At 50.5% G+C, this 13538-nt stretch overlaps 1 protein-coding gene across 13 annotated transcripts in view; it reads right to left on the bottom strand.

The window, feature by feature from the left end:
• Positions 1 to 69: 69 nt before the first annotated feature.
• The window catches only part of BCORL1 (BCL6 corepressor like 1), a 45253-nt gene continuing 31784 nt past the window's right edge, over positions 70 to 13538 (bottom strand). For 12 of the 13 annotated variants that reach the window (XM_081179386.1, XM_081179380.1, XM_081179385.1 and 9 more), the window contains 10 exons: positions 12474 to 12612; positions 11467 to 11547; positions 10618 to 11028; positions 8545 to 8765; positions 7485 to 7691; positions 7209 to 7375; positions 5891 to 6036; positions 4763 to 4840; positions 3105 to 3258; positions 70 to 1713 (listed from right to left, as the gene is read on the bottom strand). In XM_081179386.1, the coding sequence (XP_081035512.1) occupies positions 1431 to 1713; positions 3105 to 3258; positions 4763 to 4840; positions 5891 to 6036; positions 7209 to 7375; positions 7485 to 7691; positions 8545 to 8765; positions 10618 to 11028; positions 11467 to 11547; positions 12474 to 12612 (1887 nt within the window). In that variant the 3' untranslated portion in view covers positions 70 to 1430. The remainder of the gene's footprint in view (positions 1714 to 3104; positions 3259 to 4762; positions 4841 to 5890; positions 6037 to 7208; positions 7376 to 7484; positions 7692 to 8544; positions 8766 to 10617; positions 11029 to 11466; positions 11548 to 12473; positions 12613 to 13538) is intronic. The other variant, XM_081179381.1, reaches the window with a different exon arrangement.

Below are 13538 nucleotides of genomic sequence, written 5' to 3'. Positions count from 1 at the left end.
CCCTGCCCTGCCCACCAGGCTTCAGGAGTAAGAGAGGCCGGACCCAAAAGACGAGGCAGGAGACTGAGGCCCTGATGCAGGTTTTTCTGTACATAAGTGTTTTTGACACCAAAGCGTTGCTTAAAACAAATCAGAAGAAGAAGAAGAAAAAGCAGCAGCTGCAGCACACGCCCCAAAGGCCCAAAGCCTTGGTGGAAAAGAGAGATGGGGGCGGAGAGAAGGGAACGCTGTTTGCTTTTTCCAAGGAAGGGGGCCAGTAGAGGCAGCCTGCTTGCAAAACTGATTTTGGGGCTGTGCAAGGAAATGCAGCTCCCCGAGTGGGAAGGGCGGGGGGGGGGGGAACACAACACAAAAGAACAAAAATGTCACCACCCAAAACAACCTCCCCAGAGCAGGGGAAGTTAGTCAAAATAATAAGAGATTGTCCAGTCCTTGTTAGCACCTGTACAATAAAGCTGTACTCCCCCACCCCCTACCCTCCAAATGATCCTCCCTCTCTCTCTCTGCTGCCCCCACCCCACTGAAGATCGTACTGCCTTGCCAGCTGAACTGACTGAACAAGGATGAAATTATAAGGAGGGAGTGGGGGGCAAATAAAATAGCTGAGACCAACAGGTGCCTTTGGCTGTATAATAATTCTGTTTCGAAAAGTGGCTGGCTGGACATAAGAAACAAAATAATATGATAAAAAGGGCAGGGAAAGAAATGCACCCAACCAGGGGTGCTAACTTGAATAAAGTACTGGGGGGGGGGGGCAGGTGTCGCCTTGCTTAGCTGCTCACAAGACCTGATGACCGCACACCATCTGAATGGTTATGCTCCTTAACTCTGGGGGGCCCTGGCTCCTCAAATATTTTATTGTGGAGGCTGAAGGTTGGCTCCTACTGTAGCTGGGTGTCTCTAAAACAGAGAGGAGAGAAGAAACAATAGCCTCCCTCTCGCTATTTCGTGGAGGAGAGGAGAAAGGAACCCCCAGCTTAGTCACTCAGGGGAATCCCAGAGGCGATGGTGGCTGCAGGAAGTTGTCCCCTGTCTCTCCACTCACCCCCCCTCCCCCGAATCACAGTGATACAGACTTAGCAAGAACAAAAAAGAAAAAGAACACCACAAATTAAATACTAATTTAAATAAATACTCTGGTAGAGCTCGGGGGTGGGGAAAGAGATGCAGTTCCATGGAGAGGCTTCCGAACCACCGAGGCCCTGCAGCAGGTGAACGAGTGCAGAGTCCAGGGCACAGGGGACGGCAGCTTCCTACCCCCGGGGTGGGTGGGAAGGTAGGAGGGCAGGCGGTGAGCACCCGTTGCAGTTCGTCAGGGAGGACCAGGCAGACAGAAGCCCTGCCCGTGAGAAGGCCACCTTCTCTCCTTGGTCCAATTATTGCCTCGCAGTGCAGTCCGACGCCGACAGAAGGGAATGCCCAGCCCCCCGTCAGCTGCTCCAGGCCTCCAACATCACCTCCGAGCCCAGCAGCCGAGCCAGCTCTGGCTCGTGGCGCACCAGCTCCACCGTCTCTGCAGCGCCCAGAGCCAAGGGGGGCGCCATGTGCGCCTGGATTTCTTCAGGGGCCAGCACCTGGCTCAACGACACCTGGCGCTGGAACTCCACCTTGGGCAAGGTGGTCACCTCGAAGTGTGGGAAGCGGGCCTGAAAGATGCGGGACGAGAGCTTCAGCCGCTTCAGCACGTCCGAGAAGAGGAACCAGTTGCAGGGCCTGGGCAAAGGGGAGAAGCGCGGCGGTCAGTAGGGACATGCTCTCTGTGCCCATCCCTCCCCTGTTCTCCATTTCACTCTCACCCTCCCACCCCCACAGTCAATGTTCTAAAAGCTGAAATGCAAGGGTTGAAACCTACCCATAAGCGACACCAACCCATCTTGACGGAAGCCCATTTTCCCCATATGTTGCTGGATCGCAACTGCCATTATCCTTCCCACTGGCCAAACTGGCTGGGGCCAACAGGAGTTGGAGCTCAATGACACCTGGAAGGGCCACATGTTCCCCATCCCTAATGTACTCAGAGCAACTGCCCTATCTTCTAGTGCCGTGTCTCCCCAAACGTGGGTATGCAGCTGTTTTGGGGCTATGATTCCCATCATCCCTGACCACTGGTCCTGCTAGCTAGGGATGATGTGAGTTGTGGTCTGAAAACAGCTGGAGACCCAAGTTTGGGAAACACTGTTCGAGTGTTTTTATTTAAAAAGTGCTCACGCTGCAACGCCACGCAACCTCTCTCCCCAGCCGTTAGCACCCACCTCACATCACCCAGGGCCACAACTGCCTGGTGCAAGTAAGTGAAAAGGATGGTAGTGCTTTGTTTTTGAAGACCATGCTTCTAACCATCATGGGTGCCCATTATGCTTGAATACACTGCAGCCTGTCCCTACTGACATCTCAGCAGTTGGCTGGGCAGAGGGAGGCAGGACTTGGGTAAGGTAGTGAGACTTCTGGGTAGCTCGTTTCTCTGCTGTGCGGCCCTCCCCCACCCCTCCCCCAGCTTCTGCCTAATAAAAATCAGAACCAATGATGCAAAAGCACAAGACATTCTGAGATCTGCTTCCTTTGCATCCTTTATCTGGGTCACAGCATTGTAACGACTGCAGCACCAGCAGTTTGGAATGGTGCTTTTGCAGATGCAGAATCTTGGCCACGACCCTATCTGCCCCCACCCCCGTCCTTTTGGAACCACGGAGCTCCCACCACTTCCACGCTTAATATGCAGAATAGGCATCACGTACCCCACCACCACCACAAAGCCTGTTATTTTGTCATGGTTTGCCAGTCTCTCATTTGTCACAGCAGGCTCTCTGAATGCCCCTCCCCTCCTTGAGCAGCTGGCAAAACCTTGCTGTGCCTGTGTGAGCTGGAGAAGGAAAGGGAAAGTTGACTTGCAAGCAAATGCACGTCTCGCTCATCCTTTCTCCAAGGCTCTCAAAAGCTGTTGTCTGCAACAAACCCGGTCCTTCCGTCCCTCCTGCTCACCACCTTCCAATGACACTGGTCTTTGGACTCCAGGGCTCTCCCAGGGAGTAGTGGGGTGGTACAGTTTGGCCCGTTCTCACAAGCTCCCCAATCTCTCCCAACAAGGAAATGCCACCATTACTCACCCCCGGGAGACAGACACTTCCAGGTTGTAGCAGGGGAGCAGCGGCTTGTCGGAGAACTCAAACATGAGGTGGTCCGAGTCCTGCTCATCTTCCTCCTGATCAGAGCTCCCGGGAGGGTTGAGCAGAAGGTCACAGCCGATTTTATCTTTCCCCTCTGAAACAAGGGATACGGGAAATGGAGAGGGAGAGGGAGGTGAGCGAGGGGAAATGCCATGGGCTCAAAGAACTCTGCACACACAACCTTGCTCCCTAGCCTTCCCTGTGCCCAGTTCACTTGCTGGACAGCCATCGCCATAGCAACCCAACCACGGGCTGCAAAAGAAGCCCAGCATGGAGATGCCTGGAGGAACAGCTGGCAGAAGCCAATAGAAATTTAGAGACCACTATGGGGCTGTGTTACGCTGCAATGCTGCAGGAGTGCAGAAGGCTCAGGCTGGGTGAGGAATGTAGCTCTGCAAGAATGACAGCTCCTGTTTTGAAAAACCCCATGCAGCTAGCCTTTTTAGGTGCAGAGAAACATCTGGCAGTGCAAGTAAGCTGGGTCTCCTGATGTTTCAGGTCAGAAAGTAAGATTTCCAGTGGTTGGGGTGCATAGCTCATCAGCCCCTCCCAGGATCAGCAAAGCTAGAATAAATGACAGACAAAAAACCCCCCAAACAGTGGAATAAGTTGTGCATAATAAGGGAACATGCACAGTGCTCAATCCTTGTCCTTTAGAGCTACCTTCTCCAATGTGGTGCCCTCCAGTTGTTTTTAGACTACAACTCCCATTACTCATGACTGTCAGCAGTGCTGGCTGGGGTTGATGGGAGCTGGGATCATGCAGCATCTAGAAGGCACCAGGTGAGGGGAGGCTACTTTCAGCAGGCACAAAATTCAACTCCTCTGGACTGCACGGATGCAAAAATGCTGGGTTCCTCTTTCCCACATTTAAACAGAGAAGACAAACAGTCCTAGATACATACTCATTTCCCCACTTGCTCCACTCTCAGGATGCAAAATGCCAACTTCCTCAGGCACAGGAGCAGCAGGTTATTTTCTCCCACAGAGAATGGCTGGAATTCTGGCACAAGGTACGCCAAAAGTCACCCATCTCTTGCTGCCTGCTGCTTGCTCAGAGCTGCCACTAGGGCAAGGACAGGGATCCTGTGGCCCTCCAGATGTTGCTGGACTCCCAACTCCCATCGGTCTAAGCAAATAGTTAGGGATGACGGAAGCGGAAGTCAAGCAGCACCTGGAAGGCCACAGGTTCCCTATCCCTGCCTAGGTTGAAGAAGGGAAGGCACCAGCAAAGGAACAAAGAACAGAGGAAACATCCCAAGGTGCGCTTGTGAGACCAACACGTCTTGAGCTTGAAGGCTCTTCCACAGGGGCAACCAAACCGGTTTCTTCAAAGGGCAGTAACTGGGCAAAATCACCCACCTTTTGAAGAAAATGGTTCAAACACATCTTTGAAGATCTTTCTCCTCCACTCAGCACGCTGCAGTAGCAAGTGGTTTCAGACCAAAAGACAGAGTGCTTGGGAAACAATCAAAAAATGCCCTGCACTTCATTCCCTTGCTCCAAACATCCTGCCTCTAAGGATGGAGGGAAGCTGATCAGCTCCACTACGTGTTGTTCCAGGGAGCAGGGAAAAGAGGTAGGTGGGGTCTACTCACCTACTATAGTGCTGCTGTAAAAATCCCAGGCTGTATGGGGGTCCCCTTCAGCTCGACCCTGCAGATCCAAGAGGTAATCTGCAAGAAGATAAAATGGAATAAAGGAAGCTGAGACATCAATGTGTTTTCGGGTGCTTAGGCAAGGTTCCCAGAGAGTAAGGTGGGGGACTTTTTGACCTGGTGTGCCAGATATTTTATCTCTTCCTATCCTTGTGTCTGAACTTTTACAGGTAGGCAGAGGCAACCCATCTGCCATCAGGTGACCATTAAGTAGGCAATCTTGCTCACCTGTTTAAGTTAACTTGTGGAAGGAAAAAGTCACCAGGAAGCAGCAAGGAGCAGAACTGAACTGTCTCTCATCAGGTGATGGGAGGGCACTTAAAATACTGATGCTTTGGCTGAGCATACCAGCTCCATGTGGGGAACAGGCAGGCACAGCCCATCAACTGATTTCACCCACCCATCAAAGTGATGTCAGGTGACTGACCAGAGAGGGCACAGTTTAGGGGAAATGGTCTCATGGGCCAAACTGGACCCAAAATTGGCCTGCAGGATGAAGGTTCCACAATCCTTGCCATAAAAACTGATTAAAGCAGGGTTTCCCAAACTTGTGCCTCCAGCTGTTGTTCGACTACAACTCCCATCACCCCAAGCTAGTAGGAGCAGTGGGTCAGGGATGATCGGAATTGCAGTCCAAAAAACAGCTGGAGACCAAAGCTTGGGAAACCCTGGATTAAAGGCATAATTCAATGTGGATTTACCATGAAAGATTGTGATGTTATGATAAATCCACATAAATCCACCTTTAATGGAGCAAAAATCTTCGTCTTTTGCTCACGGGTACCTTCTAGAAATATTCATGTAGGATTCTAGTCTAATGTTTTCAAGGTAGAGCCCTCCAACATGAATCCGTCCAAAGCCCTCCTCAGAGGGAAAACTATGCACCAGAATCAACCCAAAGAAGCATGCATATATCCTGCAGAATGATGTCCTTTAGTGCAAATCAGCCACTTTTCCTGCAAAACCCATGTGCATTTTCGACTGCAGCAACACACATGTCATATCTAGTATCCAATGGCCGGGGTGTGTGTAAAATTGCTGCCTTACCTTTGACAAAAGGAAACCTACCATTAAGGAAATTTTTCATGTTTTCGCTGCTGGCCAACTTCAGGGCAGTCTGCCCCGAATATGTAGCCAGGGTTGGGTCGGCACCGTAAGACAGCAGGAGCCACATGATCTCCAAGTTGTCATTTGCTGCAGCGTCATGGACAGGCCTGCCAAGAGACAAAGAGTTTTAAATCGGATTTCACAGAGTCAAAAGGCTGGAGCTGAGCAGGGTTCACCCATTCCTCCCTGGCCTTTCCCCATCAGGGAACCCTTGAGGAACCTACAAGAGACCCTACCCCTCCTGTTTGCCTTTGTGAAGTGTTGTGTACTTTCTGTTAATGACAGACGGCAAGCTCAGCATCTGCTTGCCTACAAGAGGTCCCAGGTTCAATCCCTAGGAGCTTCTGGTAGGGCTGGGAGAGACTCGTCTGAAAAACCAGCCAGCCTCAGCCAGCCAGCGTAAACAATATGCTGAGGTGGGTGGAAGGGTCCTGTGCTCTGCTACATATTTTAAATAGGGAGAAATGAATATGGAGAAATGTCCACTGCTGGCCTGCCCTTGGTAACTGAGCGACGACCATATTATTAATAAATAATTATCCCGAGCTGCAAGGATTTAAAGAAGTACCAGACATGACGGAGCCACAGCTCAATGGCAAAGCACATGCCTTTCAAGTACATGCCTTTAGTCCCCGGAATTACTCGATAAAAGATCCAGGCACCGCCACTTTGGGCTCGGGACATTGCAGAACCGCTGCCCCTCAGGGTAGGTGACTGCATTAGACAGCCCATCCATTGTGTCTTTCTCATGGGGTGCGGCCTGGACTGGACTGCTTTCAAGACCGCGGAGGGATTCTTGCTGAGCCTTCTCCCTAGCATCCTATTTTTCTATGTGCAGGGATTTTTAAATAGAGAGTAGCTCCACTTCAGCAGACAGTTCTCAACCTGCAGAACTGGCTGAAATTCAGTGCAAGATGTCCCTCTTAGAGCACATGGACAAGGTAGGTTGCATTTATTTATTTAATTGCCACCCCACCTTTCCTCCCAAGGATCTCAAGGAAATTTACGTGGTCTCCCCCATCTCTTTACCCTCATGAAAAAGGGTATGGAGGGTCCAAGATTGCCCAGAGAGTGGCAGAGTTGGCAATGGAACCTGGCTCTCCTCTGCCCTAAATCTGACACTCTTAAGTACTGCACCACAGCAGCTTTCACTGGCTTAACTCGTCAATGTTACAGATCCAGAAGCTAAAACGGGCCAAATGAGGCCCAGAGTCAGCAGACCTCTTAGCCCCTGGCCATGCCCCTGGCAACTGTGGTTCCTCAGCAGCAGTGGACTTGCCTGGTGCCATCCTGTGCACTGCAGTTCACGTTTGCACCATGCTCCAGCAAGAGCTGCAGGATGTCCACCCAGCCGCGAGCGCAGGCCTCGTGCAGGGCTGTGTAGCCTGCGTTGTCCCTGTGGTTGACATCGTTGTTTTCCTTCTGCAGGCAGTACATCACCACATCCTGGCGAAAGAACCCCCAACCAAGATTAGTAAACAATGGCAGCACTTGTCTCCTGCTGTTTATCTATCCACCCTGCCCCGCCCCGCCCCCTGCAAGAACTGGCACCCACCTTGTAGCCAAGCCGGGCTGCTCTCTGCAGCAGTGTCTCCCCGGCATTCTTGTTCACAATCAGTCGGCGAGCTTCAGGGGGCACCGGCGGGGCTGTGGGGGGCTCGGGGGATCTTTCTGATTTGTGCTGCCGGGACTTGTTCAACAAGCAGGGTTCCCGAGCTTTCTTTGGAGAGCGTGTCTTGGACTGGCTCAGGCGTGCCTTGGCCTTTTTTAAAAAAAAATGGAACACAGAGAATGATTGGGGAGGAAGAAGAGTAGTCTCAGAACAGGGCTAAGCGAAGAAGAATTCTGAACCTCTAAAAAAACCAAAAAAAGCTTGCATTCCACAAGGTCACAGTTTACATCAATAACACGTTTACTTTTGTATGAACACTCAATTCTGCTTCTGCTAGCTGCGGAGAAGGGCAGAAAATGATATACAATATGGAAGTCCGGAAATCTCAGCAGTGTAAATCACACTCTCCAACACCACACTAGCCCAGTTTCCTGGGATCTCACAGGCATCACTCACATTTTGTTAAATCTTAAAAAAAGAAAAGAAAACTGAGACTCCCAAACGCTGGATTCGGCTCCCAGTAATCCATTCTGCCTTTGCATTGTGCACAGGAGGGCAGATAAGATTGCCAATCTGGGTTCTGAACACATACACACCTGGCTTCTGCTCTGATCATATTGAGAGCCCTTTAAAATAAAATGAAAAATGCTGGCAGATCCATTCATAGGAAGTGAGGGAGCAGCTGTACACCAAGATGAGACTCTTTGTTATGCTTAAATTAATACTGTTGACAACAGAGATATGCTGCCTGTGGCACTTCAGCTCCCTCCCACCCCAGCCAGGAGGGTTATGGGTTGCCCATCCTTGGTATGCAATACCCAAGTGGCAACTTCCCAAGGCCCCAGGCAACCGAGATAAGTTATTTCCCAGCAACTGCTAGCTAAACCTTTTAACTGGCAATTGAACCTGGTTTTGTAGCTCAGACTCCCACAGAGCCCTGGGTGCAGCACCCGTCTAACCCTATCCCGAAATCAACTCCAGCACCTCCTAAGCAATACTGTACCTTCCCCTCTTCACAGACGCCTGAGAGGTGTTTGGTTTTGCATTTGCGTTTCCCAGAAGGTTTCTCTAGCACATCCTGAATGGGAGCCGAGTCGGGGTGATCCAAGAGGAATCCGTTGTGAAAGTCCAGGCGTCCTTGGAGGGTTGGAGAAAGCCTGCTCCTCAAACACAGGTCTGAGCCTTTGCTCGGCACAGCATCCTTGTGCTTTCGGTACCTGAAGTCTGCAAGGCAAGCCAGAGGGGGATTAAACAGAACAAAGGAGGCTCAAATGCAGACATCCCTGTGAAGCCCTTCCGGGAGGCAGCCTAGCCTCAGAATCAGCTCCCGAACATGCAAACAGAAGTGGGAAGTAGAAAAAGAAAGGAACAGCAGAGGCTTCAGAGCAAGCTTCTTGGTTAGCTCCCCTTGCATACCATCAGCCAGCCGTGGATACGCCAGAGGAAGCTGTCCAGCATCCTCAGTCTATGGAGTGCTGCTAAGCAACTGCTCCCATTTTAGCCAACTGAAACAGCACTAACGTCACAACTTCTGCACCTATTTCCCTAGCCCCCTTCTATTCTGAGCCACTGCCACATTACCGTGGCAGTGAGTTCCGTAGCTTTATTGCATTTATTATTATGCCATCGATGTACATGATCCTTTGCTAACAACTTGAAAGGAAGATGGACCAGAGGGCCAGAGAACTGCAAAAGCAAAGGATTCTGGGAAACTGATACCTTTGACCAGAAGCAAAGAATTAGCATACAAACGAGGACGAAGAGAGAAGCGGACTGTGGACGGACCCACCACTAGCAGCACACGCCGTTAGATACACTGCAGACGTCCACAATCGCCCCAAAGGGAAGCTTTGCTTGAAGTTCTACGTAGTTTCCTCCTGCTTAATGAGCTTTCCCACAATACATGCGGCCCTGTCCTCCCTTAAGGCTTCCAGGCCTTTAAGCTCTTCGCAAAGCACTCCACAGCTTTTTCCACCCCTGCTAGCAAAGCCCAAGCCGAAGCAGCCGCCCCCTGGTGGCTACCACAGCTGACAAACTGGACAGTTGTGCCTTGCTCCGTGCCACTACGGAAGACTTGTCCTCACTCAGGCTGAAGAGGGACGCCTTCCTGCAGCCGACAGCAGGATTAATTTGGCAAGCCTGCAAGAGCAATTGTCCCTCTTCTTTCCAATGGCCTAAAAGGGTTTTGTTTTTGTTTTTGTTTCTTAAAAAAAAGATGCCAGAAAGGAGAGGGACAATTGCTTGTTATTTCCTCTCTGGTAAAGCACTGCCTTTTAAATTCTAGGGAGGAGACGGCTGCAGCATAAGTTGTTCAAAGGGCACTCCACAGACTTAACAGCCGTTCAACAACAAATAAGCAGGCTAAGAGGCTGGCGAGGTCTATTTTGGACAACCTCTAGGGAAGTGAAGTTGGATGGGTATCCACCAGGGGTGCTTCAGGCATAGGCAGAGCTGTGTGCAGTTTGTGCAACACTTGGCGCAGGATGACAAACTTCAGACTGCACCACATGGTTCAAAATGCATGGTCAATGCTTGGCAAAACCTCAGAAGACCCAAGGAAGGGAGGCCGCCTGTCCCAGGTTCACACTGTTTCCATGGGCTATTACTACTGCACATGCACAGAAACATGGTGGGCAAACTAAGAGTGCTGGCAACCACTGTGAGCAGCGGGGTCACACAGGATGTACAATGTTTCCCTCTCTGCCCCTTACAACCCTCCCAGTCACAGGTATTGGCATGGACTGGCTCAGCCCACAAATTTGTGTTTTTTATTTACCAGCCTGCCCCACGGCCAGCAAGAAACATGGGCTACGCTTTCTTTAAGAATTGCATTCTGCCAAGCAGGTTGGCAGGGGAGAGGCAGAAAGGTACATGCCTCCTTTGCGAGCCCACTCACTCGCCTGCATGGGATTCCTGGTTGCCCATGGCGACTAAGTGAACTGTTAAATGTGAAGCTGCCACAGGGCCAAGTACCACTAGCCTGACAGCGCAGAAGTTGCACCAAGGGCTGCCGCCTTAAGGATCCCTGCGCTGCAGCCATGCCCCCATGCTGTTCCTGGTGGCTCCCATTCGCTACCTGCTTTCATTTTCCGCCGCTTATGGCAACAGCTCGTGTGCTCCTCTTTCTCCCGCTCTATCAAGTACTCTCCAGTCTGGTACTTCCAGCTTTTCTGCCTCCTCCTCTTCTTCCTCTTGATGTGGCTGCTCTCCTCCTCTGCCTCCTTGCGGCTCCACAGCTGCCGAGTGGCGTCCACTTGCCACGGCATCCCCTGACTCTTGCGCGAGTGGAAACTGCTCTTCTCTGACCGCGACCGCTCTCCGTCTTTGGAGCTGGAGTGGGGGGAGAGGCGGTGGGATTTTCTCAGCCTGCGATGCCTCAGGGTGAGCTCATCCTCTCCCTCGACATTCTCTTCTTCCTCTTCCACCGGCGGTAGAATCTCCTGGCCACACTCCTCCAACATGTTAGCAGAAGAGCCTCCCATGCCCCCTACAGGAAGAAGGAAAGGAAAGGACCCCCCCGCTCTTCAATCAGAATTAAGCACTACACCTCGGGATCTCAGCTTTAGCAACAGCTCCCTCTTTTGTGCCCAATTTTCCCTCTCAGAATCCCCTAATATATAATTCATTTCACAAGTAACAACAACAAAACAATTAGCAAATCCAGATGCTGATTTTTCTTCAAAATTCACTCTGAGGAAGAGACCTGTGCAACTCAAAAACCTGCACACTTGGTTTCAAAATTAAATTGACCCAAAGCACAGATATTGCTTGTCTCTTTCTGCATGGTCGTTTAGGGACTGGGGGACCGAGGCAGCTAAGCTAAGAAGATTTCACACAACACACAAGCATACATTTCAGACGGACCACAGACCCCTGAAAAAAAGCCAGGTTCCCCTCCCCCAGGTCGAAGGAATCAGCCACTCACCTGTCTGGCTGCGTGTCCGGCTACTCAGCACCACAGGAATGAAGTCCCGGAAACTGTTCTTTGATTTCTTCTCAACAAAAGCTGAGGAGGATTGTTTGGTTGGGGGGAAAGAAAAGAAAAAAGAAGAGAGCTCTGAAAACTAAACTGCCATGTGGAAAAATACAACTATTGGTCCATGGAAGCTGTGCATCCTCCGTCCTGCCCCCACCCCAGAGGAGATCTCAGCCACAAGCAGGTGTGAAGCTGGGAAAGTGAGCCCACAAACCCAAAAGGGGGTTTTCAGACACACAACTCGAGATTAGGGAAAAACAGATCAAACTGTGCATGGGTTCAGTCTTTCAGTCTGCTCTGTCCCACTTCCACATTAATTGGAAAATATGCTTTAAAATTTTCATTTCTATCCCGCCCTTCCTGCCCACCTAAAATACACATTTAAAACGTATTTTGGTACCCCCCAAATCTTTATTTATTTTTTTTAGCTATAAGCTGTATTGCAAAATTTGAACAAGTGCAAAGCCCAAAGGACAGTTGTGTTCTGATTTGCATTATCATCAGCTTGTACTCTCATGCCCAGCTCAATAGGCAAGTGGTCCTGCCGTGGTTGCACAAACAAAAACTGAGGTAGAGGAAATTGCAATAAAATAAAATAAAAACCAACATCTAAGTTGTCTAATAGGTTTGATGTTTGTTAAACCTTTGATTACACGTATTTTGCTTCCTCACAAGAAAGGAAAATGCTAGGTACGCTACTGTATTTTAAGGAAGCAAGCCACAAATTCAGAGAACGGGCCTCATATACCCCAGAGAGGATGGACAGAAACCCCTCACACTGCAGGTAGCAGCTCTGCCCTTTAAGGGGGGCTCACTCCCATTTCGATCCCTCTCTCAAGAAGTAGGCAAAGATGGGCTGTGCCCAGCAGAGAGAGACCCAGAGTAGGAGAGTCTTCCATGGATGTTGGACACTTTTAGGAAAGGCAATCGCCAGAGCCCAGACCCGGCTCCTGTACCTTCTTCGCAGCTGTGCCCATGATGCCCTGGAGACGCCTTCCGGCGCTTGCGCTTGGCACGGGGGCTGCCGTGCTCCTTCGTGGAGCTCGACCGGCTCTCCTGCTTGCTGACCTCATGGGAGCTGTGGTACTTCCGCCACTGTGGACACAGAAGAGACACACTGGCGGTGAGAGGAAGCGAGAGGTCTTTGCCAGGTTTGTTCCACGTTATTTTTTTTCCACGTTTGTACCCCACACCTCCAGCGCTCCCATGTCCCCAGGGCTGCTTGCAATTGAAATGAAACTTCAGAAATACAACACAAGGCAGAATAAAACTCTGGAACTGAAATGCTAGGAAGATCCAGCAGATTTAAAAAAGGCACGGCAATAAAAACCACTACCCCAATCTGCTTAGCAGGTAAAAAAATAAACAAATGAAATTAAAACCTGGGAAAATGGAAAAGGTCTTAGCTGGTGATGAAATGACATAAAATCAGGTGCCACCTGGGGGAAGTGTGTGTGTGTATGTGTATGTATATAGATATACCTGAAAAGGTCTCTCACTGCCCTTATTGCCATTCACTTAGCCTTTGAAGGGCAGGTCACCCTCAGAAAGGCTACAGAAGTGAACTTCAGTCACAGTGGTAGGGAGGAAGACAGTAAGAGATAATCTGGGTTCCAAGCCATGCAAGAGCTTTAAAATGATAAGCACGGGCCACTTTGAACTGAACTCTGAAAGAAATCAGAAGACAGGCCGTGGCTTCTTAATGGCTGTGTCTCATTCAAGCAGCTGCTGGCAACAGGGCATGCACTTGGGGCAATTAAAACAGACTTGCCCTAAGCCATATGACACAGCCAAGTGCCTCTGAGCCTCTTCTGACGTCACATGCTCCATCTAGCTGCACGAAGAAACCTCTGACACAAGTAAAGTCAAACCCAGGGAAAAGCCCAAGGCATTCTGATAAGGCTAGAGTCATCTTTTACCTTGTCCTCAGCAAGAGATTAGTCCTCCCTGAGGACTCCCTAACCCTCAGCCCAATCTCACCCATTCCACCCCTCAGGTGCTGCTCCAGGAAACGCTGGGTG

Source organism: Podarcis bocagei (genome assembly GCF_964188305.1).
Source record: "Podarcis bocagei genome assembly, chromosome: Z".
NCBI classification, from domain to species: Eukaryota; Metazoa; Chordata; class Lepidosauria; order Squamata; family Lacertidae; genus Podarcis; species Podarcis bocagei.
The sequence above is the reverse complement of the archived record's forward strand: the minus strand, read 5'-3'. Positions and strand labels throughout refer to the sequence as shown.